Source organism: Peromyscus maniculatus, chromosome 2 (assembly GCF_049852395.1).
Source record: "Peromyscus maniculatus bairdii isolate BWxNUB_F1_BW_parent chromosome 2, HU_Pman_BW_mat_3.1, whole genome shotgun sequence".
NCBI classification, from domain to species: Eukaryota; Metazoa; Chordata; class Mammalia; order Rodentia; family Cricetidae; genus Peromyscus; species Peromyscus maniculatus.
Window position 1 is genome coordinate 155,919,040 of NC_134853.1, and position 23,004 is coordinate 155,942,043.

Genomic DNA, 23,004 nt, shown 5'->3' on the forward strand with positions numbered 1-23,004 from the left:
CAAAGGCCCCGGGCGGGGACCCAGCAGCTGGGTCGCCGCGCCTCTAGCTCGGCCCAACTGGGCGGCGTGCGGCCAGGCGTGCCTGCAGCGGGCTGGGGCTCCGAGTGCGCCCGGGCGCCGGGCCGGGGAGGCCCCCCAGGAGAAGCCCAGTCCCGCGGGCTCAGGCCCGCCCCCGTGGGGAGGGGGGGGTGTCCCGCGCCGCTGGACCCGCCCAGGTAACCCCATCCTCGGCCCGCCCCCGGCCCGCCCCGCCGGCCGCCCGCCCGCCTCCGCCGCTGCCGCCGCATCCCGGCTCTGGGGCGGCGCTGACAGTCGGGTCCGCCGGGCAGCGGGCGCAGCAGCGGGCGGCGCGGCCGGCTGCTCGGAGGCTGAGCCCCGCCGCGCGCCCCGGCCCGGCGCCCCAGCCCGTCCCGCGCGGCGCCCACCTGCCGCCCCGACGGGAGCCTCGCGGACGCTGCCCGGGGCCGGGCGCCCGAGACACCATGAGCCCCCGCTCGTGCCTGCGGTCGCTGCGACTCCTGGTCTTCGCCGTGTTCTCGGCCGCCGCGAGCAACTGGCTGTAAGTCCGGCCGGGGACCGGGCGGGCGGGGCGGACCCTGGGGCAGCGAGCACAGGGGGCTCCCGGCAGGTGTCTCGGCCACGGGACCCAAGGCTCGCGCTCCCGCCCGTTCGTTCTGCCGGCCACCACCACTGTCCGGGCTTCCCTCTGAAGGTCCCGGGACCCCCGCTGCCCCGGGTCAGGCTTCCTGGCCCGGGGCAGCAGGGCCGGCAGCGCGTCTGCACCCGGAGGCGGCCCTGAGTGCTCGAGGGCGCGAGGGGGTACGAGCGCGGGGCGGTGTCCCCGGAGCGGTGCGGGACGCAATCCGGCAGGCTGACAAGTCGCCGAGGAAGCCCACTGCAGGGAAGGAGTCCCGGGCATAATAGCAGGTTAATCCTGAGGAGTCTGGGCGCGAGCTCCCCGCGCTGCGCCGCGCCGCGCTGCGGGCTGGGCTGGAGGCGTGCAGGGACCTGTTTCTGCTTGGGGGGCGGGAGCCAGGCGAAGAAGGTGAGGACCCGGACGCCGAGCCTCTGAGAGCCCGCAGGCTGGCTCTGGCAGGACCTCGCTGTTCCCTTAGACAGGAAGAAACTTCTCCCAACCTTTAATAACGAAGGCGACCGCCCCCATCCACCTCTAAGGGTCTTGCCTAAGAAGGAAGGAGGTGGCAACCGCTGGTGACCTGAGTGTTTCTCCTTGACTGGGTCTGCGCTCGGGAGGATCCCTGGGAAGGAGGAGGAGAGCTAAAGAGATGAGCTAGTGACTAAGAGAACAAGGAACTAGACCTTAGCTCCTTCATCCCTCCTCAGTGACACTTCCCCATGGCCCTGGCTTAACCCTGGCCCCAACTTCTCCTGCCCAGAGCGCTGCCGCCTTCCACTGTGGGCAGCCAGTGGGGAGCCAAGCTCCAGTATTGATCTGAAAAGCATGAGGTGGGAAGGGGGGGATAGCCAACAGTGTAGCTGGGGTTTCCATGGAGACAGTGGGAAAGGAAAAATTCTCTCTGCATCAAGACCAAAGAACAAATATCTCCCATGAAATTGCCCTGAGTGTCCAATGGCTGTTGCTATGAGGTCATTGTGGCCAGCCAGGGCCCTGTAGACTGGAAAGGAGTGTGTTCGTCGGGGTCAAAGCCACCCAGAGCTTGGGAGACTGAGGTGATGTGGAATTCTCCCAGCTGTTCAGAGAGCTAGCGACTCCGAGGCCCAAAGTGGCTGCGGAGCCTTTGTTTTTCTTGGAGTCTTAATTTGATTAACACTTGAGGGGTAGTGGCAGAGTGGACAGAAACCAGGGCTCTGCCACCGCCCCCTCCACTTCTTGCAGGCTGCCCCCGCCCCCTGTGGGGCCCGGGTTGCAGACCCGGGTTGCAGGAAGGGAACTGCTTTGGACTTGAAGGAGTAGGGGGTCTCTGAAGATGCTTCTTCGAGGGCTGCTGTGAAACAGGCATGCCCATCAGGGGGAACTAGAAGTGAGTCTGACCTGCCCAGCACCAAGCACTACCAAAAAAAAGCTGAAGAAACAAGTGGGAACTCAAGTGTGTGAGCCAGGCCTGCAGCAAACACTGAAGGCTGCCAGAGAAAGGCTCTTTAGCTCCCTTTATAGATGAGGAGACTGAGGCACAGGGAAGGGAGCCACATACCAAACTCAGAGCTGAAGACCGAACCCAGATGCTTTACTTTCCAGACAATGATAATTTACTTCTTGCCCGAGGCTGTCCCAAAGTTGACCCAGTACACCTAGGTAGAATTGCCACCCGCCTCCAGCCGGGTCCACCACACCCTGGTCCCAGCTAGGGAAGCAGCCTCAGCTTCAGGTCTTGCAAAGCATGGGGAATTCCAGAGCTCTGTTCTTGAGCCTTGCTCCTGCCTGCACTGTGGGGGGTGGGTGAGGAGGGGAGGCCTGGGGTTGGAGAGGTTGGCAAACCTGTTCTCTGCAACTGTGATGGTTCCTGTTGCCATGCAGCCTGGCTCGAGACAACTCAGTTCATTCCTGTTCCACCAGGGCTTCAAGCCAGGGGGTCTCTCTATACAACTCAGAGAGGAGGAAGGGGCTTCCCAGGACCCTACCAAAGTAGAGAGGCTCTGAGGGGTAAGAGGCCCCAGGCACACACCCCAAACTGGGATCACCGCCTTGTGTATAAACACCTCCATCCTCAGCCAGAAACTGGACCAGCCCCTAGGGAAACAGGTGCCACAGTCTAGCCTCCCAGCAGCTTAGGTCTTCATAAAAGAACACAGGAGAGGCCACAGCTGGAATGGGCAGGACAGTGTGCATGCTCCAGAGCATCGTGTAACTGCAGCTGTGGCTGTCACAGGAACTCAGCTTGGAGACTGGAGAATAATGGCTTAATGACATTGATCACCCACTACACTGTCTGAACCCTCACTCCACGGGAACCCCATTTTACAGATGAGAAGATTGAGGGCCACAGAGGTTAACCCAGAATTACTTAGCTAGTAAACGGCAGAGCTATCCAACCCAAGTCAGCCTCCAGAAGCAACAGCTTTGGGTTGGTAGCTGTCCATTCAGGCATGGTGGTGGCACTGTGTCTTTTCAAGGGTGAGCCAAGAGCCATTGAGATGGCTCAGTGGGTAAAGGCCTTTGCTGCCAAGGCTGCCAACCTGAGTTCCATCCCTAGGACCCACACGTAGGAGAGAATCCACTCCTGCAAGTTGTCCTCTGACCTCCACACGCATGCACACATGCACAAATAAACACAAAAAGGGGATGAGCCAAGCTGCAGGCCTGGCCCCAAAAGGACAGTAGGCAGCATGTGCTGAGGGAACAAGGCCTGGGTGTACTAGAGGCAGGCTTCCATCCACGGTGGGTTGATAGCTGATTGCAGAGTCTGTGCTGGAGAAGTCAGGTGTCCCTCTGCCTGCAGGCCTGGAGCTGGGAGAGCTCTGTAGCCTGAGGCTGGGCAAGCCCAGAGAAGCGGGCGCTGTTGAATAGGCTGGAGTCTGGTATCTAGAGCAATGAAGGGGGAGTGGGAGGGATACATGGCTTATGGTAGGAGGCTTGTATTTGGCCCTCAAGGAACTGCCCTGCTATGTCTGAGTCATGCCCTAGCACCAAGGCGACACCAGGGGGTCAGGGACACTTGGGCTCAGGTCACAATTCTATACTACATGCTGGATGGCCTTGAGTGGGCTGTTTCCTCCCTCTGGGCTTGTTCTGAACCCCAAATGGAAGAACTAGGAAGAGTTAATGGCAGAAAAACTGAGGTATTACTATTGTGTGTTTTCTGGGGGAGAGCAGAGGGGTGCGCTGAGCAGGGATGTTAGCAGAACCCCAGTGAGTAAAACAAGAAACCTCTACTGTACTCAAATTTGGGTCCGCAGAGTGGCTCAGAGCTGGGGCTCTGGGACAGACAGCCCAGGGTTTCCACCCCAGCTCTGCCACTACCCCACTGAGGGACCTTGGATGAATGCCTTGCCTCTCATCTGTAAAGTAGTGCTCATGGGTGCAGATGGTTCACAGTGGTGTTCAGAAGGAGTGAGCCCATGCATGCGACATGCGAGGTGCAAAGCCAGGCATGCTAATAGAGATGGGGGCCCTGGCAGCTGCTAGAGGCTGGGCACTGTTGTCACTGAGCTGCAGAACTGGGTCTTTGTCTATGGGGATGATGAAAAGAAGAGGTACTTGAGGTGCTCCCAAGCTCCATTTGTCACGAACAGTGCTGTCCAGACAGATCCTACAGTTTTTCAAAGATAGAAGCCCAGGCTGCCCCCTGCCAGTAGCCTCCCAGAGCCAGGAGACCCAGCCTGGCTTGTGGGCATCCTGCTGGCCAGAAGGTTGTTACCGGAAACACACTTCAGTGCCACTGGGGGAATAAAGGGAGGCATCAAGTACCTTATTGGCTCCAAGTCCCCACAGGTGCGCATCCCCGAGCCAAGCTCACACATGCCTGTTTGCCCAGCAGGGATGTATGACTCCCCAGGCTACAGGCGAAGAGAGATGGTGTGACTCGCCAGTCTAGGCATGGGTACCTACAGGTAAAGAAGTGGCCCATCTCCCCCAGGAATGTTTCATTGGTTCCCTCCCCCCCCCTTTAAATAGCAAAAGCCCATGTCCTTGGAGCCTCTCCCATGGGTAGTGAGTCACAGTCACTAACACACACGAAGTACTTTACAGTTTACACTGGGACCCCTCCCCACCTTGGTATTGTGGATATTTTTATTTTAGGTCAGTCCTTGACACCCTAGGGCATTTAGCAGTATATGAAGCCTCTATCCTAGAAACCAGTAGCACACACTTAACTCAGTGCCAGCTGATGACCCAGTATCTACAGATAGCCCAAATGTGTCCCAGGGGCGGGAGGGGAGGTGGGTGTGGGGGGCGAGAGAGCAAGGCTCCCCTGGCACACCTGGTGAACGGATGCTTCAGGCACTTCGCACATACTATCCTAACTCCCACCACCACCACCACCAAGGGCAGGGGTATGTGGGTGGGCTCCAGCCCCATTCAGAAGTCCGGAGGAAGCAGGGCTTGACCCAAGTCCAAGTCTCAAGTTCTGATATATATACCTGTAATCACCTTCTACTACATATGACATGGGTTATGTGGCTTCTGATGCTTGGGAGGTCAAGGCTATGGCACACACACCTCTCAGCGTCCCTCTAGTACCTGGCACTTACCTGCCAGGTTATGGGTGCTCGGTCAGCAACGGGTCAGTGAAAGAGGGGCTCAGTCACCGAAGGCTGGAGGCCTGGAAGTAGGAAGGTCAGTCTCCGCTTTCCTGGGGCTCAGGTGATACTGGAAGTCCTGCAGCGGGACAGATCTGCAGGCTGAGCCCTTCCTCACCAGCTAGAGCAGAGCCTCCCAGCCAGCCTGATTCTTTCCCACCCCTCCACACAGGGGGAGGCAGGACCAGGCTCTGCCCGAGGGGTTTGCTCCGCCGGGCGGGCGGCAGCCGGGACCCAGCTGTCTGCTATGGTTTGACTTTCTTCCCCCCACCCTGGATTAGCCATTGAGCAACTCAGCAAGCATCCGACAAGACAGTGCTCCCCAAACCTGTTGAAACTCGCCCAACTAGGGCCCTGTGGGTGCGCTCGCTCGCTCGCTGAGCCTTTGCACCAAGCCTCGGCCTCTCCTTCGTTCCTGGGGGAGGGAGGGCTCAGGCTGAGCCAACCAGGCACAGATTGATCAGGGAGCTGCTGGCAAGGGTGACAGCACCCGCCTTTGGCCCCGCCGGTCACCCCTCCGCTCCCAGCTAGCCTGCAAGACGGGCTCCTGGTTTGCTCTGCAAGCAGCTGGGAGGCGGAGCTGAGCCAGGACCCACAGTTGCTTCCCAGATTTCCACAAGAGTTGCCAGGTTTTATCTCTGAGTCCCGAGCTGCATCTTCAGCGGTGATTCAGCCAGCCTGAGGGGAAGCTCACTCCCTGCTGTGACCCCGCCAGCCCCCCTTCTCCTGTCGCCCCTCTCTGCCTCCCCCATTTTCTGGCAAACTGGACATCAAGCTATGTTTTAGAGGTTCCCCTCCAAGTCAGAACCCCTACAGCTCCTGGAAGGGACTCGGTCTTCACAGAGAGTAGGAGAGAGGGGATGGAAGCAGGGAGGACGCATCCTGCCCTTGTCCTAGAGAGGTTCCTCCCACCCCCCAAAGCTCACAGGCAACCTTGGAGGGGGCTGCTCTCCCCACAGGGGATTGTTGATGTCTAGAGGAGCCTCTGACCTGCAGGGATGCTATTCCCAGCAGCAGCCCTACAATCCCAGGATGAGATCCCAGGAGTTTCTCTCCCAAAGCTGGAGATAGCAGAGCACTCCCTCCTGAGTCATGGGTGCCGCACTGCCCCTGCAGGCACCCCCAGCTTTAAGGATGAATCATAGACATCCCTGTTGGGGAAGGTCTCAGGGACCCTGAGCTACCATAAAAGGGAGCGGTGGGCTCGCCCCTTAAAAACATGCCAGGCACCTGCTGGCATTGGCACTGTCTGTGTTAGACTCAGAGCCTACAGAATACTCACAGTAAAGCTGGACTTGCCCCGTGGCCAATGAAGAGCCGGGGCAAGGGAGGAACCCAGGTTTGCCCAACTGCCTGCTGTGTAGGAGTCGAGGTTCATCGACAGTTCCACTCCTGCAAGACTGGGTTAGACCACGGAGGTCCCTGGCTGCAGCCAGTCTGTGCTGAAATTCTCCTTGGGGATCTCCTCATCTCTCCTCACTCCCCATCTCCAGGTCCCCTCAGCCATCTGGGAAGGATGTTTCAATGTTGTCAGTGGCCAGGGAACACGTGGAGAGCGCTAGTGATTTAGGGAGACCCGGGAGGGGGTGGGGTCATGGGGCACTTTAAACTTAACACCTGCTCACTCCAGAAAGACACCTGACTCAGGGAGAGAAGAAAAAAATGTACATGCAGAGTGTGGGGTCATCCCTGTTCCCATCTTAGCGGATCCCTGTTGGCCCCAGGTCAGCTACTTCCTCCTCTGGAAGACGGAGTATGGAAACTAAAAGAGGGAGCCAAGCCCCTCCATTAGGAGGGACTTAGAGCCCCCTCAGGAGCAAAATGCTCACTCAAGAGCTAGAAGCAGCAGAATCAGGAGTTCAAGGCCAGCCTCAACTACACAGTGAGTTCAAGGCTAGCCTGGGCTACATGACTCTGTCTTTAAAGGGGAAAGGATATAGCATAGTGGTAGAATGCTTGCCCAGCATGCATGAGGCCTTAGCTTCAATTCCCTAGAACTGTACAAATAAATAAATAAAATCAAAAAGGAAGGAAGGGTGTACACCTGAGGGTCTCGGGTAAGAGGAGTTAGGAATCCTAGAAACCAGGAAGCGTGGGCTCCAGAGGAGGTCAGCATTTCTTTCTAACTTAGAAAACAACCATTGGGCCTAGTAGAGTTGGCCTTGGCATTCAGAGTCCTGTCAGGAAGGACGGAGGCAGGACAGAGGCCACCCATTATCCCCACAGAACACTGAGTGTCTCTGGTGCTGGCCATTCCCTACTGGCTGCCCTCAGGGTTCCAGCCAGTGGTGGTGCCTCCTTCTGATGACTTCAGTGGCTGCAGAGACCACAGACAACACCGCATCACTATGGGGATGTTCATCACCTCAGCATCCTTCACTCCTAACAATACTCCAATACCCCTGCTGCAGACACAAGTCTCTGGAAGGATGCGTCCAGGGAAGAACCAGGCCACCTTGCTCAGGTCCCACACTCGGAGCCCCGGGCCATCTTTGGTGCCTAAGCAGCCAGCCCCAGGCTGGGATGGGGCAGAATGCCCCGGCTCAAGTCCCAACCCCACCCCCACCCCCCACCCCCACCGTGACTAGCTTGAGAACAAGCCTTGGAGCCTTGGTGCCTTCTAGAGAGCAGGGGTAAGATGCCCTGCTCTGCGGTGACATGGCCATGCGGAAGCATGTGACTACTGAGCGGTGACACAGGTGTGACTGGTGTGGTAGGGGCCATGCTCCGGGTCACCTTCCCCCGACAGTCCCCATGCCCCCTCAGCACACTTAAGCTTGCACCGGACATGAGTCCCCAGCTCTGGATCTCCCTGTGGAGACATTTCCTCCACACCCCCCTTCACCCCTGGTCCTGGGAGTGTCGAACAGATGAACTGGGGACCTGTTCTCCAACTCCGCACATGCACCTGAAGATTCTCTCCGAAACCTACAGTTCAAATCGTACCAAAGGGATCCGTCATCCCCTGGTGGGGCACATAGCTGAAACAAGGCCAGGGCCTGGCTCTGTGAGAGTGGAGAAGGCCTGAACTAAGACAGACCAGCTCAGACTCCCACAGGCCCAGCTGGGCACAGAGGTGGGAAGGGCCACAGAGGTTAGAAGTTTCCCGGTGCTTCGGCCTGGGATGTGTTTAGTTCATCTCTACCTCCTACAGTAAGAACAACTGATCTCCCCATTTTACAGAGGAGCACATTGAGGCCAAGGCTCCAAGATGTTCACTAATTTGGCTTGAGTGACACGGAGATAGGAGTCTGACTCAGGTTGTTTACCCCTCTGTTTGCCCAGAAGGTTTCTGAGACAAAGGTCTCAGAACAGGATCACAGTGGAGGTCAGTCTCACAGCCACTCGAACTGGTTAAAGAAACAGTGGGTGGCTTGAACGGCCGGCTGTGTAGCGAGGGTCCTTCCCGGGGAGCTGCACGCCCCTCTCACTCCCCGAAAGCACTGCCCCAGATGGCGTCTGTGGTCCCTTCCTTCCACCTAGCCGCATCCACAAGCTGAAAGTCGCTCTTGCTTCTACACTGTCCCCTCGGGGCACCCCCTCCTGCCAACTTGGCCTCCTTCCTCTCTGGTATGGAGGGCACAACTACTCCTGAGGAGGCTCTAAATGTGGCCTGGGCAGGCAGGGAGGCCAAAGGGAGGGGGCAGAGAAGCCCGGGCTGGTGTCCCAGCCCCCACCTGGACACTGTAGGGCCAGGACCAGTGCCACTGACCTGCTTGGCTCCCCACCACGGCCACGCCTTCCCGGCCCCCTCTCATCTAGAGTCCAGGGCGTGCCAGGGAAGAGCCGCAGAGGTGTGGATTAGACTCTCCAATTTTGTATATTTTGTTTAAAAAAGCAAGCAAACCTGGAAAAGCTTGGGACAAGCCCAGCTAATTTTAGTTTCTAATGAAAACAGCAGGTGGCTGAGAGGATCTGATCTCCCTGGCAGGGCCAGGGCCCTCAGGCCTCCTCGTAGGCTGCAAGCACGAAAGGGGAGGGCCTCCTGGGAGGAGCCTGCAGGACCTACAGGCCCCATTCGAGAAACTGGGCACGAGCTGGCCCGCGGCTGCAGCAGGGGCACCCTGGGCTGGTGGGTAACCTGATCGATGGCACGGCCATGGCTGGAGTCCTGGGTGACCGGGGCAGCAGGTGGCAAATTGCTAAGCCCATGCTCAGCAACAGCAGGAAGAAGCCTAAACAGGAGCAGCATAACAGGCCGGGAAAAGCAGGGATGATCAGCCCCAGACAGCCGTCAGGCCCTGGCTCTGCCTCTTCCAGAAACGGCTGTGCAGTCGATATTTGAGCCTGACCCAGCTCCCGGGTCAGTGAATGGCACATGTGTCTCTGGGGGAAAGGTTGAACCATCCCATAGGGCACTAGGAGGGACCACAGGGCCGCCCCCATCTTCCTCTCCCTCCTGTTCTTCCTTCCCTTATACACTCTGCCATGGGGGTGGGAAGGCATCAGGACAAAGCCCCCTAACCGAGTTGCAAACATTACTGAATACCTTCTGTGTGCCGTGCCCTGGGAGAGGCCCAAAGAGATGCAGCCGGAGGAGTCAGCTCCCCAGCTGTCCAGTGGGGCAAATCCAGAGCCAGAGATAGAGGAGAGTTGAGAGCCCAGAGCTGTTTGCCACTAGACAGCTCTGGGACTACCACGTTGCTTCACCTCTGGGGGCCTCCGTTTGCTTGGTTCATCTGTGAAGTGAGGTCAGGTACCAGCCAGGTTCCAGGACAAACACGTGGAAGGAGAACAAGCCGAGGCCACTGAGGACGAGGGTGCCAACTCTCTCTGGCCCATGCCAGCCCTGGCACCCGCCAGACAAACCCCTAGGGTCTCAGAAAGCAGGCTCGGAGATGGCAAGGCCTTCCATACATGGGAGGGGCCGCTGTCGTGTCAAGTAAAGGCAGGACTGGTAGGTGGGCATGGTGCTGCTGGAGGCAGTTTCTCGTCATCTCCCTGGGATGTGACTGGGATAGCTCTTCCCAGTGACTCACGGCAATGGCAGCCGGGCAGTGTCCCCACCACAGTCATTTCGGCCTGTCTCCCTATTACATTCGGAGCCCGAGGGAGGGAGGAATGCTCAGTTCCTCGAGTCCATCACTCCCGTTGGGTGGCACGGGACCAGCAGGCCCTCTTCTGCCAAGAGAAGGAACACTCAAACTCGGAGAGTGGGAAGGGCCACACAGACTCACCAGCTAGCTCACTGTGCCCACAGCCAGCTCCATGTGGAAGAGGACTTGCCTCCAGTCACAATGGACTGATGCTCAACCAGACCTCGCTGCCTGTTCCTTCTGGCCAAAGACGGAATGTGCCCCTTCCCCAGAGACGAGGCAGCGCCCAATCCAGCCAGACCTGACCTGCTTAGCTTCAGGGAGGGGAAAAAGAGGTCTAGATAAGGTTAGACAAGATATGTGCCCCCAAATCTCAGAGGGAATGGGGTCTCCACCCTTTTATGAGAGTCCTAGCCTGAGCAGGGACAGGAAAATAGCCAATGGTAGGTTCAACTCCTTGACTCTTCAAGGAAAGGCACAGTGGCCTCCGAATAGAGTCCTGGCCCACCGCCAGTAGCTGAGCTCTTGGCGCCCCCTGCAGGCCAAGAGTGACTTGTGGGTGTGGTTCTGTTGAAGACCCCCAGCTTCATGTGGTAAAGGAAGCAAGATGCAGCCAGGCAGGGCTGGAGCCAGGTTCCCCACTTCCAGATGTCCCTTCTCCTTTCCTTTCCTTTCTCCCATTCCAAGAGACTCGAGTTCCTCCATGGATTAGGCAGGGTGCTGCTAGTCGGCATGCTGATTATTAAGCCATCTCCCTCAGCCCTGGGGTATGCACAAAGAGCTTGCTATTCATGTGTGAGAAGCTGAGTTTGATTCCCAGAACCCACATAAAAAGCCAGGCCTGTTAGTGAGGCTGTGAGGGCTGAAAGGGGCCCTGGAAGACCAAGAATGAATGTCTAGGGAGGTTGATCCATCTGGATTGGAGATTACCCATCTCCTTTGGCCCACGGGGGCTGCCGGAGACAGATCCTAAGATGCACCCAGCTAAGCTAGGTGCGTTAGCACACCTTGCCACATTCAGCCCTCACGTTAGCCCTCTGGAATAGAAGCCATGACTGACTCCAGTATGGATAAGGAAAGCTAGACTCGACCTTACAGCCGTGGGGGGGGGGGGGCTTCTCTGTGAGCCAAGACCACAGTGTAGACAAGGATGTCCTAGGCTGAGCCTTCTGGGACTCAGCAGAAAACATCACAATAGTTTTTCAAGACTACTCTCTAGGCTAGTAGCTTCCCAGCTGCACCTTGCTTGAGACCTGCCCAAAGCTGAGAGGACACTAACACTAAGATTCTGAGGTGGGGGCCCAGGCGCCTGTCCTTTCCATAACCCCATAGATGTTCCCAGCATAGTCAGATTCAAGAACTAACCCTAATCTGACCCACTGGCCTGACCAGCAAAATTTGGATGCTACCTGCATATCTCCAGGGGCAGAGAGGCCCAGACTACACCTCTCCCAGCATGCTTTGAGTGAACCCAGTTCCCAGCAGCTGCTGCCCAGGCTGTCAATCTCTACGTCACACAAAATCTAGCAAAGGCTGTGAAGTCGCACAGAAGCAAGCTCTACCTCCCACCAGCTGTGAACCTTGGACCCAAGGCAACAACTTCTCTTTGCCTCAGTCTTCTCCACTTTTAAATGGGGCCTCAGGCTGGGGTGTGACTCAGTTAGTCAAGGATCTGCCTAGTATACACAAGACCCCAGCACCATAGAAACCAGGTGTGGTGCTGCATGCCTGCAACTGGAGGGGTGGGGGTGGGAGGGTCAGATGTTCAAGGCTATCCTTGGCTACATAAAAAAGTAGGAAAAAATGAAAGGGTGGCTGGGGACACCCAAGGCCAACCTCTAACCTCACAGGGATGTGCACACAAGTATGCGTGCGCGTGCACGCGCACGCGCACACACACACACACACACACACACACACACACACACACACACACACATATACACACATACACTCACACACACACTCACACAATCCACCAATGTTTTTTAAAAAATGGAGGCTTATTGACTCACTGAGAGGATTAAATGAAATAATGTAAAGTGCTTTGCCCACGTCTAACTAGGTTCCATAAAACTTAGTTCTTATCATGATAGTAAAACCGTCCCATATAAGACTTTCTGTGTGCTTTCCAATTTGATCATTCCCTCATTCAGTAAACAGAACAAGTTCTCGCCTTTTGCTTCAAGCCCGTGTCAGGCTCCACACTGACCCCTAATCCACGAGCTGGGGGAGCTGTCCCCAGAACAGGAGATGAGGCAGTCCCCAGAACCCTGAGTGCAGAAAGAGGACAGCGGCATCAGGGCAGCTGTGTGCATCACGTCCAACCTGTCCCCAGGTACCTGGCCAAGCTGTCGTCGGTGGGCAGCATCTCCGAAGAGGAGACATGCGAGAAGCTCAAAGGCCTGATCCAGAGGCAGGTGCAGATGTGCAAGCGGAACCTAGAGGTGATGGACTCAGTGCGCCGTGGCGCCCAGCTGGCCATTGAGGAGTGCCAATATCAGTTCCGGAATCGACGCTGGAACTGCTCCACGCTGGACTCCCTGCCCGTCTTCGGGAAGGTGGTGACACAAGGTGAGGAGGGGGTTCTGGGGGCGGGGGGGGGGGGGGGCTGTCTGGGGAATGGTACTTCTAGGGCCAGGCGCATCTAAGAGGGTTCAGGGTCAGGAGGAGCACAGGGCCTGGGCAGCAGATAAAGAATGCAATGGAGGGGACTGGAGGGGAGGAGCGGGGAGGAGGTGAGACAGCGGTCCGTGATCACAAAGCACTCTCAAGTGCAGTTGGTCCAGGATAAGCTGGAGTGGCCCTTGTTTTCCAGAGAGGGAAACTGAGGCTCAAAGAAGAGACAGGACTAGCCTGCTCCAAGCTCTTCAAAGACTAGGAGCAGAGTCGGGCTTCAACCTGGGGTACTCTGCTGACCTTTGCCCTTGGCCTTGGGTCCCGGAACCCGTTTGTGAACCCGTATGTGGCAGGTCTCTAGAACACCTCTAGTGTGGCCAGCTCCTGTCCTCTAGGGCTCACAGCCCATCAGGGACCAGACCGTCCATGGCAGCCCAACAGAGGCAGCTCACACACCCGCAGCACTAACCATGGGTCAGGCGCTGTTTTAAGGACCGTGAGAATCACTCCACCTAACTCATCTGCCCTCTGAGTCCAGCTTCCATGTAGCAAGTACAGAATTGGGGGTACAAAGCAGTTACATGACGTGCCTGGGGTCACAGAACTAGAGGATGGAAGGATCTGAACACGTGTCCAGGCAGGGTCTGCACTGTCACTACCAATAAACGCAAGAGCAACAGGAAAGGAAAATGGAGGTCTCCTCTGGCCAATACTGGGCGCTCAGAAAGGCTTTCCCAAGGAGATCAGGCCACAGCTGAAGACTGGTAACAGGAGAGAGCATTAAGCTAAATGCAGGTGAGGCCGGGCCCAGCTGAGGTTCTGTGGAACTGGGAGGTTCTGGCTGCACGGAGGTCAGACCCCTGTCCTCAACGGGGATGCTGAAAGCCAGCTTTCTTTCTACCTTCTGAGCACGAAGCTGACACATCTGAGCCACCAAGTCGACCGGGCTCTTTGGCTCATTCAAGCTTCAGGAAGAGGTTGCCTGGGCCAACCTTTGTCTTGGCACCTGTGGGCCTGGACAGCCCCGGCTGCTGGGCTCGTGGCAGAGTATTCGGATGCTCTTGGAAACCAACTGTGATTGAAATTTGGAAGCCATTCTCCTGGGAGCTGGCAGGGGCCAGCAGGCATGAGCACACTTGGCATTGCTGAACTGTGCTGTTCTGAGAAAGAGACAGATGCCCAATGAGCAGTCCAGTGGTGAAGGCTCACGGTGGGGATGGTGCTGCTGCCCAGGGCCCAGATCTGCACTGGGGAGGTTCACACAATGGGTGTGTCCTCTAGAGCAGTGGTTCTCAACCTTCCCAATGCCGAGATGCTTCAATATGGTTCCTCGTGTGTGGTGACCCCCCAATCATAAAATTATTTTGTTGCTACTTCATAGCTGTAATTTTGCTACTGTATGAATCGTAATGTAAATATCTGATATGCAGAATATCTGATAAGCAACCCCAAAGGGGTCACAACCCACAGGATGAGAACCACTGCTCTAGACCGACTTGACAGCTAGATCAGTAGGGCTTCTATGATAGGCTATCACATGCTGTGTCCTCCTCCCCAAAACGCCCAACCATTTCTCCACCAGCTAAGCGGGCCCCCACCCAGCCCCTCCTTCCTTCTGCCCCAGCCCTTCTCTCTGGGATCTGTGCCTCTGTAGTGTCATTTCTTTGAAGATATATGTAACACAGGCAAGCTAGCCTTGAACTTGCTATGTAGCACAGGCTGGCCTTGAACTTGGCAATCCTTCTGCCTCTGCCTCCCAAGTGCTGGGGTGACTTACAGGCCTAAACCAGGCTCTATATTCTTTAAAGGGCGGTATATTTTGTGTTTTTTTGTTGTTGTTTTGATATAATTCCATGTTTATACATATAAAAAAAACAAGCTGCAAGGTGTGTTTCCTAGATATTCATTATTAGAATCACTGGACATTTTAATCTAGCTGATTCACTACTATGTATCTAGATACACATTTTTCTTTTTTATGGAAACCATGTGTGCTCACACTGCTTCTTTATACCTTCACACTGAAGTGTAACAACTCCCGCCCACGCTCCCTTCCCCATCACGGCATCCCCAAGCAGCAGTGACGGCTCATGTCCCTGTCACTAGCATACCTCCGCATACCTCCAAACCTTGCATGGAGGACAGTCAGCAGGTGTCTGCTAGTGATGGACAGCAGGTCAAGATAAGGACTTGAAAGCACAAGGAAAGGGAGGCATGATTGGTGAGTGCCAGCCTGAAGCTAGGAGGGACCTCAGGACCCTGTGGAATAGTCTGTCTCTCACCTGGGAGCAGGAACCAAGGAAGGGACTAGCCCTGTCAGCAAGAACAGGGGACACAAGAACCCTGTCAGGCCACGTGGAAACTGTTTGAGAGTTCTAAAGTCCGAGTGGCCTGGACAAGCATCCCGTCCCCTTGGAGCTAAATCAAGGCACCCTAAGACCAGGCCAGTCACAACCGGCAGACACTAGCCATGTCTGGGGGATAAGTCTGAGCTCATGGCACACGCCCACCTTCCTCCATTTTGTATCTGGTTTTCTTCACTAGTAAAATTTCTCTTGGAACACTTACCTGGTCAGTCTCCACTGAGCCAGGCGGAAGGGGCCTCATTGTCGGGAGCACAGCACTGGCCTTGGAGGCCCACGAGTTGAAGGACAGCAGAGACAGGCAAACCCAGGGCAGGTGACTTCATTCCTCTGGGTCCTTCCCTGTCTTGTGTGTAACTCAGGGCTGTTGCTGACATTCATTTGCAGTAACTACTTCAAATAGGCCCTGACCTGAGAGCAAGCCAGCTTCACAGGGGCTTCACAGGGGCTTCACAGGGGCTTCACAGGGGCCTCACGGTCACTTCAGCAGTGACTACCAGTCTGGAAGGCCTCTTGCCCCAGCTATGGGGGTTGGGGGAAACTGAGCAGGTGTCTGCATACGTGAGTTACCTGGTTGGGGCAGTGATCTCAGGAATACAAGGGGACAGAAAAGATCCCCTTTCGGGTCCAGACTGTAGTCAGTGGAGAAAGGAGTGTTTTTGTTGGCCTATCCTGTGCTATCTAGTCCAGATCATCCTCCCAACAGCTCTGAGTTTATGTCATTCCCAAGTCACAGCTGAGAAGTCTGAGGGAGCCAAGGGTGGGGATGACCCAGATCCTGGCCCTGCCAGCTATGAGAACTTGGGCAAGGTCCGTGCCCTCTCTGTAACTCAGTGTCCTTCCTAGAAAGTGGGGACAAACCCAGGGCCCACCTGCTGAGATATCTGGAGAGTACATGGGGCCAGGATGAAGCTGTGCCCGTTCCCCGGCCTCCATCGGGACACCCACCTCGTGCCCAAAGGTTACCACACCCAGGGCCTCCTCGCCAACCCAGCTCACCCTAGCCAGTTCTTGCCCGGTTCCAGCTCCTTTCTGCTGGACTGGCATCCCTCCCACCGTCTGGAGAGATGTCACTGTGATGTGTTCCCAGGCCTTGGGGCAGACAGCCTCCAGTTCCCACATTTCCCTTTGCTGCTGGAGAGCCCTGACGTGCCTATGTTTTCAAGGGGTCAATCTAAGATTGCTGGGAGTCCTGGTCAGACACGAAAGACCCCCCTACACAGTGGTCCTCAGAAATAACGGCTGTTGGACCTGTATGATCACTTTGAACCCCCAGCCCCCAGGCAGCATTGAGGCCAGACCCGTGGGGCCGAGACTTGGGGTACTCAGGGAAGAAAAACAGCAGAATGGAGTTGTGGGTGTGAGGAGGGTGGAGGGTAGGGGGGAAGGGGGGGAAGGCAGCAGGGTGGTCGCTAGAGAGTTATGCCTTCCCCTGGCCCGGGGCAGGAGCAGGCAAAGATGCCTCCCTCCTGCAACTACAGCATGATCAGGGTGAAGTATCTACTGCCTCCCCAGGACACCCCACCACGGCACTCCCAGACCCACCACAACGCACTTAGAGGAAATTAGGCCCTGGTATGTCCTCATCTAGAAACCAAGGCTCCAGCCTGGGTACCTGGGAAGCCATAGGGTCCATACTACAGAAGCCAAATGGCTGGAAGCCAGGGTCGGTAAGAAAAGGATGAGTTCGAGTTCTGGCTACTGCACACCCTGGCTGGGTAACACTGGACGAGTTCTCGCCTTACTGTTCAGCGCCTCACTTTCTTGTGTAAAGTGAGGACAAGCATCTATTCCTATCGCATTGTGGAAAGCACCTCAGCTAAGGACTGAGTGCTGGACAACGCCCGCACACAGTAGGCTGGCTGAGCTGGTTAATATGGCCTTGGAGAGCCTCTTCCTTCAGTCACTCAGAAAATGAAGACATTATGGCGGCCTCAGTCCAAGCAGCAGATGTTTAGAGAATGAGGCAGTGGTCTCCTGAGCAACCCCATGGGGAGACTAGTATCCCCAAGAACACTGGCACTAGGGGGCAGAGGTGAATGAGAGCCAGAATTGGGCAAGGACTGCCTTGTAGCTAAAGAAACAAAGGGACCTCCCAGGGCAAAGGGCTGAAGCCGCCCACCAGTCCCATCAGCCCTACCTCCTGGGACTTCCCTTCCCCCTTGGTCTTTGGGGCAAAGATTTGTGCTGGTTCAGGCCTGGAAATACCAGAAATACCAGAAACTGAAGTTGTCTCTCTTTGGGCGGCCACAGCATAAAACCAACCAACATGAGCCTGCTATTAACCTCAATTAGCTTGGAGAAGATTCCATCCCAGACTGTCGAGGCTCCATTGCTCCAGCCAAGCCCCTCAATGCAGGCCCAGAATGGCCAAGCAGAGAGCGGGCGGTGGAAAGGAACGGTGGGTGGTACACTCCCCGCTCAAGGACTGCCCCAGAACAGGGTGTCCTGAGTGTTGGGGGCTGAGCTGCCTCCTACTCCAGAGCCCAGGCTGGGCTGCCTCTGTCCACAGACGAGCACAGTGGAGGTGACTGTTCTCACCTGACCATGGCGACTGCTCCCCAGGGCAGCTGGGAGCACAAGCCTGGGTGTCGCAGAGGTAATTGCCAACCACGGGGCCAAAGCCTACCCCCAACCCTCTTGTGGACACAGACCCTGCATCAAAGAGACAGAAGGACAGTCACAGCACACAGAGGCCCTCACAGGGTCTCGGATAGGAGCAAGCCCCGCTGTCTGGTCACACACCCAGCCAGCATGCACACTCTGCTCACACACTGCCCCAGCTCACCCCCAGAAAAAGACTCCACAACAGCTACACCCCCAGGCACAGTTCCTAGGAGGATAAAAACATCCATTCAGGCAGGGGAGGAGGGCTGTCACCAAAATAGAATTGCTGAGCAGCCATGGGCAGGAGATGCAACCACCGCAGAGGCGGGCAGACCTGTGCTACCGACTCCTGCTTCCATCACCTCCTGGCTGTGGGTATGGGACGAAAAACTCTCCCCCTCCAGGAACCTGCTGGCTAGTCTCTGGACATTGGGGACAGATCAAACTGGCAGGGGCAGAGGACTTGTGTACAATACCCTCCCATCCCCCCGTCAGCAGGAGAGGCTCAGTGTTAGGAGCTGCCAATACTATAGTTTGCTCTTCAGGTCTCAAGGAAGCAGGAGACATTGTGAGTTGCAGGCCTAGCCTCAGAGAAAGAGCTCAGTCAGAGGGTCACAAGGGGGAACTTAAAGCCCAGTGAACAGTTCAACAAAGGAGTAGAGCTGGAGTGGCAGTGTGGCTGTGCCCCTTCACGGCACCACAGCCATCTCACTTCCCCAGACCGTCACAAAATCATACGACTATCGCTTGCCATCTGGAGGAGGCTGAGAACAGCTGAATGATCAGGCTGTCTGCTGGTCCAGCCACGTGCTGTGTGACGAGCTGCCAAGCCTCTGTAAAATGGGGATGACCACAGCTCTTGCCTCACTGGGCTGCTGGGCTGCACTGGTCCTCACGTGTGAAGGAGGTTCAGCTACTGGTGTGATCAGAACAAGGACCTACTGTGTGCTTGGCATGCAGGCTTTCCACCTGCCTTGACCCTCCTTGGCGTCCAGCATTCAGCAGCCTTCATATGCCTCTTCCTTTATGCAAACAAAGTACAGATGTGGTGCCCTGGGACCTAGCCCTTCTCTCCCTCTGCCTCGCACAGGGACCCGGGAGGCGGCCTTCGTGTATGCCATCTCTTCGGCAGGTGTGGCCTTTGCAGTGACAAGGGCGTGCAGCAGTGGAGAGCTGGAAAAGTGTGGCTGTGACCGGACAGTGCACGGGGTCAGCCCACAGGGTAAGCACGGGTGTTTGGAGGGGAGGGCAGGGCCTAGCCCCCCGCCCAAACTCACCCCAGCACTCTTTATGCCCTCCATACCCCAGGCTTCCAGTGGTCAGGATGCTCGGACAACATCGCCTATGGCGTAGCCTTCTCACAGTCCTTTGTGGACGTACGGGAGAGAAGCAAGGGGGCCTCCTCCAGTAGGGCACTCATGAACCTGCACAACAACGAGGCCGGCAGGAAGGTAGAGTGGCATCAATCCCATTGGCATCGGGGTAGGACTGCATGGGCAGAGTCCCTACAACAGCCCATGGCTACTCTGGATAGGCTCATGTCACCAGGCACCTCTGTAGGTCAGGGGCTGGTAGCGGGGGGAGCAGGTGTTATACAGCAGTGTAAGTGGCCTTGTCCATACATATCCGTGTGGATCCAGTCCTGTCTCAGGCTCTGGGACAAGCAGATCTGGGATTTGGACCCTCATGTTCACCCACACACCCATGACACCATTCGACTCCCTGATCTTCCAAGGTCTCTGGAGATTTAGCACAGCTCCCATCAGGTCACCTGTCACTCACTCAAATGCTTCTTAGAACACTGCCCTTTACTGTGGCCCCCAGCAACTCCAAGTGCCCCCAAGTACAGGGACAGCACCTCATTAGTCTGTCCCCAACACTGCTTGCCAGCTCAGCATAGCACCCAGTAGGTATTTCTACTGGAAGGCACAACAGTGAACCCCTTGAGTCTGCATCAGCTGTGGGGTCCGTGTGTTGGTCCCCAGGGGTCCCTCTCCCACCTCCACTGTCCCTGATCACCCCTCTTGCCCCCTCCCCAACAGGCCATCTTGACGCACATGCGGGTGGAGTGCAAGTGCCACGGAGTGTCGGGCTCCTGCGAGGTAAAGACGTGCTGGCGAGCTGTACCGCCCTTCCGCCAGGTGGGCCATGCCCTAAAGGAGAAGTTTGATGGTGCCACAGAGGTGGAGCCACGTCGAGTGGGCTCCTCCCGGGCACTGGTGCCACGAAATGCACAGTTCAAGCCACATACAGATGAGGACCTGGTGTACCTGGAGCCCAGTCCAGACTTCTGTGAGCAGGACATGCGCAGTGGTGTGCTGGGCACGCGGGGCCGCACGTGCAACAAGACATCTAAGGCCATTGATGGCTGCGAGCTGCTGTGCTGCGGCCGTGGCTTCCACACGGCACAGGTGGAGCTGGCCGAGCGATGCGGCTGCAGGTTCCACTGGTGCTGCTTCGTCAAGTGCCGTCAGTGCCAGCGGCTGGTGGAGATGCACACGTGCCGGTGACTGTTCTCACCTGTGCCCAGTACCACCTGCATGGCCCAGGGAAGGCCAATAATTTAAACAGTCTCCCACCACCTACCCCAAGAGATACTGGTTGTATTTTTTGTTTTGGTTTGGTTTTCGGGTCCTCAAGTTATTTATTGCCAAAAACAGGCAGGCAACCCCAAGGGCACCAACCAGGGCCTCCCCAAGCCTGAGCCTTTGTGTGTGGCTGCCACTGACCAAAGGGACTTTGTTTATGCCTCTGGCTGTCTACACTGACCACTGCTGACTACTCAGCTGCTGTTGGTGTCTATTTTTCTACATGTAGACTAAAAAGTTGGTAACAAGGAGTGACTGTGTACCCACCATCCAGGGAAACAGATGGCCGGCCCTATGGCAGGGACAGCAGGTTCCATCTTGGTGGAATTTATATCACCGGCAATAAAGGAGCTTGCACCTCTGCACACCACACATACCCAGGGACCGCTGGAAATCTGAGTCTGGGAACCCTGACTCTTAAAGTCCCTAGAAAGGGAATGGACAAGTACCAGGTCAAAGGCTAAGGGTTCCTCCTCTCAGCCCTCACGTGAGCAGCTAGATTCCAGGCAGGCACACAGGTGAGGAAGGGGCGAGAATGCCCACCCTAGGCCAGCCTGCCTCAGTCTCCTCCTTGGAAAGGGAAACTGCCCCTACTCCTAGACCCTCCCAGGCAGGGGCAGGCTGTCATCCTGGATCAGATCCTAGCTTGGGCCTAGCAAGTCATATCCCTGTGAGTCACCTCACAGTGCTGTCCTCTGTGACTCTGAGAATGGAAATGTCACACAGAGAGACAGGAAAGGGCTGTGCAGAGATCCCACCCTATGATATCTCACTCACATAACAAAATTTATTGAGCAAACACTTTCAGGCCCTGTCCTGTGGTATCTCCGTTGGTGACCACATCTGTCCTGGGAACAGACATAGAAGCACACACCCTCTTTACAGCAGGTAGTCATGCCTGTCAGCCCCACAAGACCTTGGTAGAGGAAGAGCCAGGCTCCTCCTTAGTCCCTGTATCCAATGACAGAAATACAACAGGTCTCCTTGGGGCTGAACAATGGGGCAGAGGCTCTGGATAGAAGAAAAGGTACAGGGAGGCAGTAGGAGCTGGAGCCCACAGGCTGGGCTGGAGCCCACATGGTTGCACAGGGTTAGGAGGCTGAGGCAAGAAGAGCAACAGCTGGAAGGTTGATTAGTGAGGTCTCAGAATCCAAGGCACCGCCTTCCCCAGGACCTCAGGTCCCCAAGGCCTTCAGTACAGTAAGGACAAAAGATTCCCCAAGGGGCAGCATCAGTAGCTGGTGCCTGGTCCAATGCCAAACTGTCAAGAACCTACCAAGGGTTCTGTGCACAGGACACATACAGACCCAACTGCTCCTCAGGTGGGTGACCAATGCTCAGAGGAACTTCCCAGCATGGTCTCCAAGTTGCTCCCATGTGCAGGACTCCAGGTTTGATATCTTCAGCTCTGAGATTCCCTGTGGAACTCTGAAACCCAAGCTCTTTGCTATTGGGTGGTGTGAACACAAAATCCAAGATTCTGAACATGGGCTCAGGCCTGCACAAACTCTCCTCTGAGTCTGTGGTTTGTGCCTCCTGGCATTGGCTCCCTCACGAAGAGAGGGTCAACACCCTTGGCCTCCATCCAAGCTCCCTGCTCACTGTCCATCTGAAGAGGCAGCCAAAACCAAGTGAGATGCTGGAACCACGTTCAAATGCAGGGATAATCTTGGGCAGGCTGTCTCTGATGTGGATGAAAGCTGAGCTGGCCAAGGGTCCCCACAGCTGCCCAGCTGGGCCCACTGCTCCTCTAGTAGACTTAGTTCAGCACCGAGGAAGATACAGCCCCCTCCACAGAGCCAGGCCCAGTCAAATGAAGCAGGGGAGCTGTCCCTTCAGAGAATGCTGAGCCAGGAACCCCATCCAAGAGCACTGGGGTCCAGACTGCTTACTGGCTTGATGGACACTGTTCCAAGAAGGAGGGTACCTAGTGCCCCTAAGATGATCCTCCTGGGGTTCTGCAGGCTGTGACTAGGTGAATCAGACCACAGGCTCGAACCACTGCCAAGGACAAAGGAATCCAGAGCCACAGAAAAAGAGCTTCGTTGGACTTGTCCAGCTCCAAACTGTCTCAACTACAAAGAGCTGGCAGAGGGCTGACAGAGCTCATCACACCTGGGTCACAAAGGACCCAGGAACTGGACAGAAGGTCCGCATCCTACCTGAACCACTCTCCACTGTTCCTGTCACGAGGCAAAAGTGGTACTCCTCCAAGGCCAGGGCTGGATAAACCCCAGCTCTGGATGCTGCTACCCTACTCTGCTGCCCCATCCCATCCTCCAATTTTTATACGAGGCTCCTTGGCATTGTGACATCCCCATGGCATAGTCTGAGATGCACGATAAAATGGTTATTTCTTTATCTGGCAATTGTAGCTGTGACTTTTTTTATAGAATAGAGAGAAGAGAGAGACTTCGAGAAAGACATGGACAAAGCAGGTACTATTTGCTAAGTAAGTATTTATAAAGTGAATTCTAAGTATGGGAACATCTCATCCTTGCCTCTTTGCTTCTTAAGAACTGGTCTGAGACCCACCAGGACCTATCTATATATGCTGTCTGCAATCATCCA

The 23,004-nt window shown here is 56.2% G+C and overlaps 1 protein-coding gene across 1 annotated transcript; it reads left to right on the forward strand.

The window, feature by feature from the left end:
* The first annotated feature begins 306 nt into the window (after positions 1–306).
* On the forward strand, positions 307–22,794 carry Wnt4 (Wnt family member 4). The gene is made up of 5 exons (XM_006980848.4): positions 307–559; positions 12,595–12,830; positions 18,936–19,067; positions 19,154–19,296; positions 19,888–22,794. Exons 1-5 carry the CDS (start codon positions 483–485, stop codon positions 20,353–20,355), a joined length of 1,056 nt encoding a protein of 351 aa, XP_006980910.1. The 5' UTR covers positions 307–482; the 3' UTR covers positions 20,356–22,794.
* Positions 22,795–23,004: the final 210 nt, after the last annotated feature.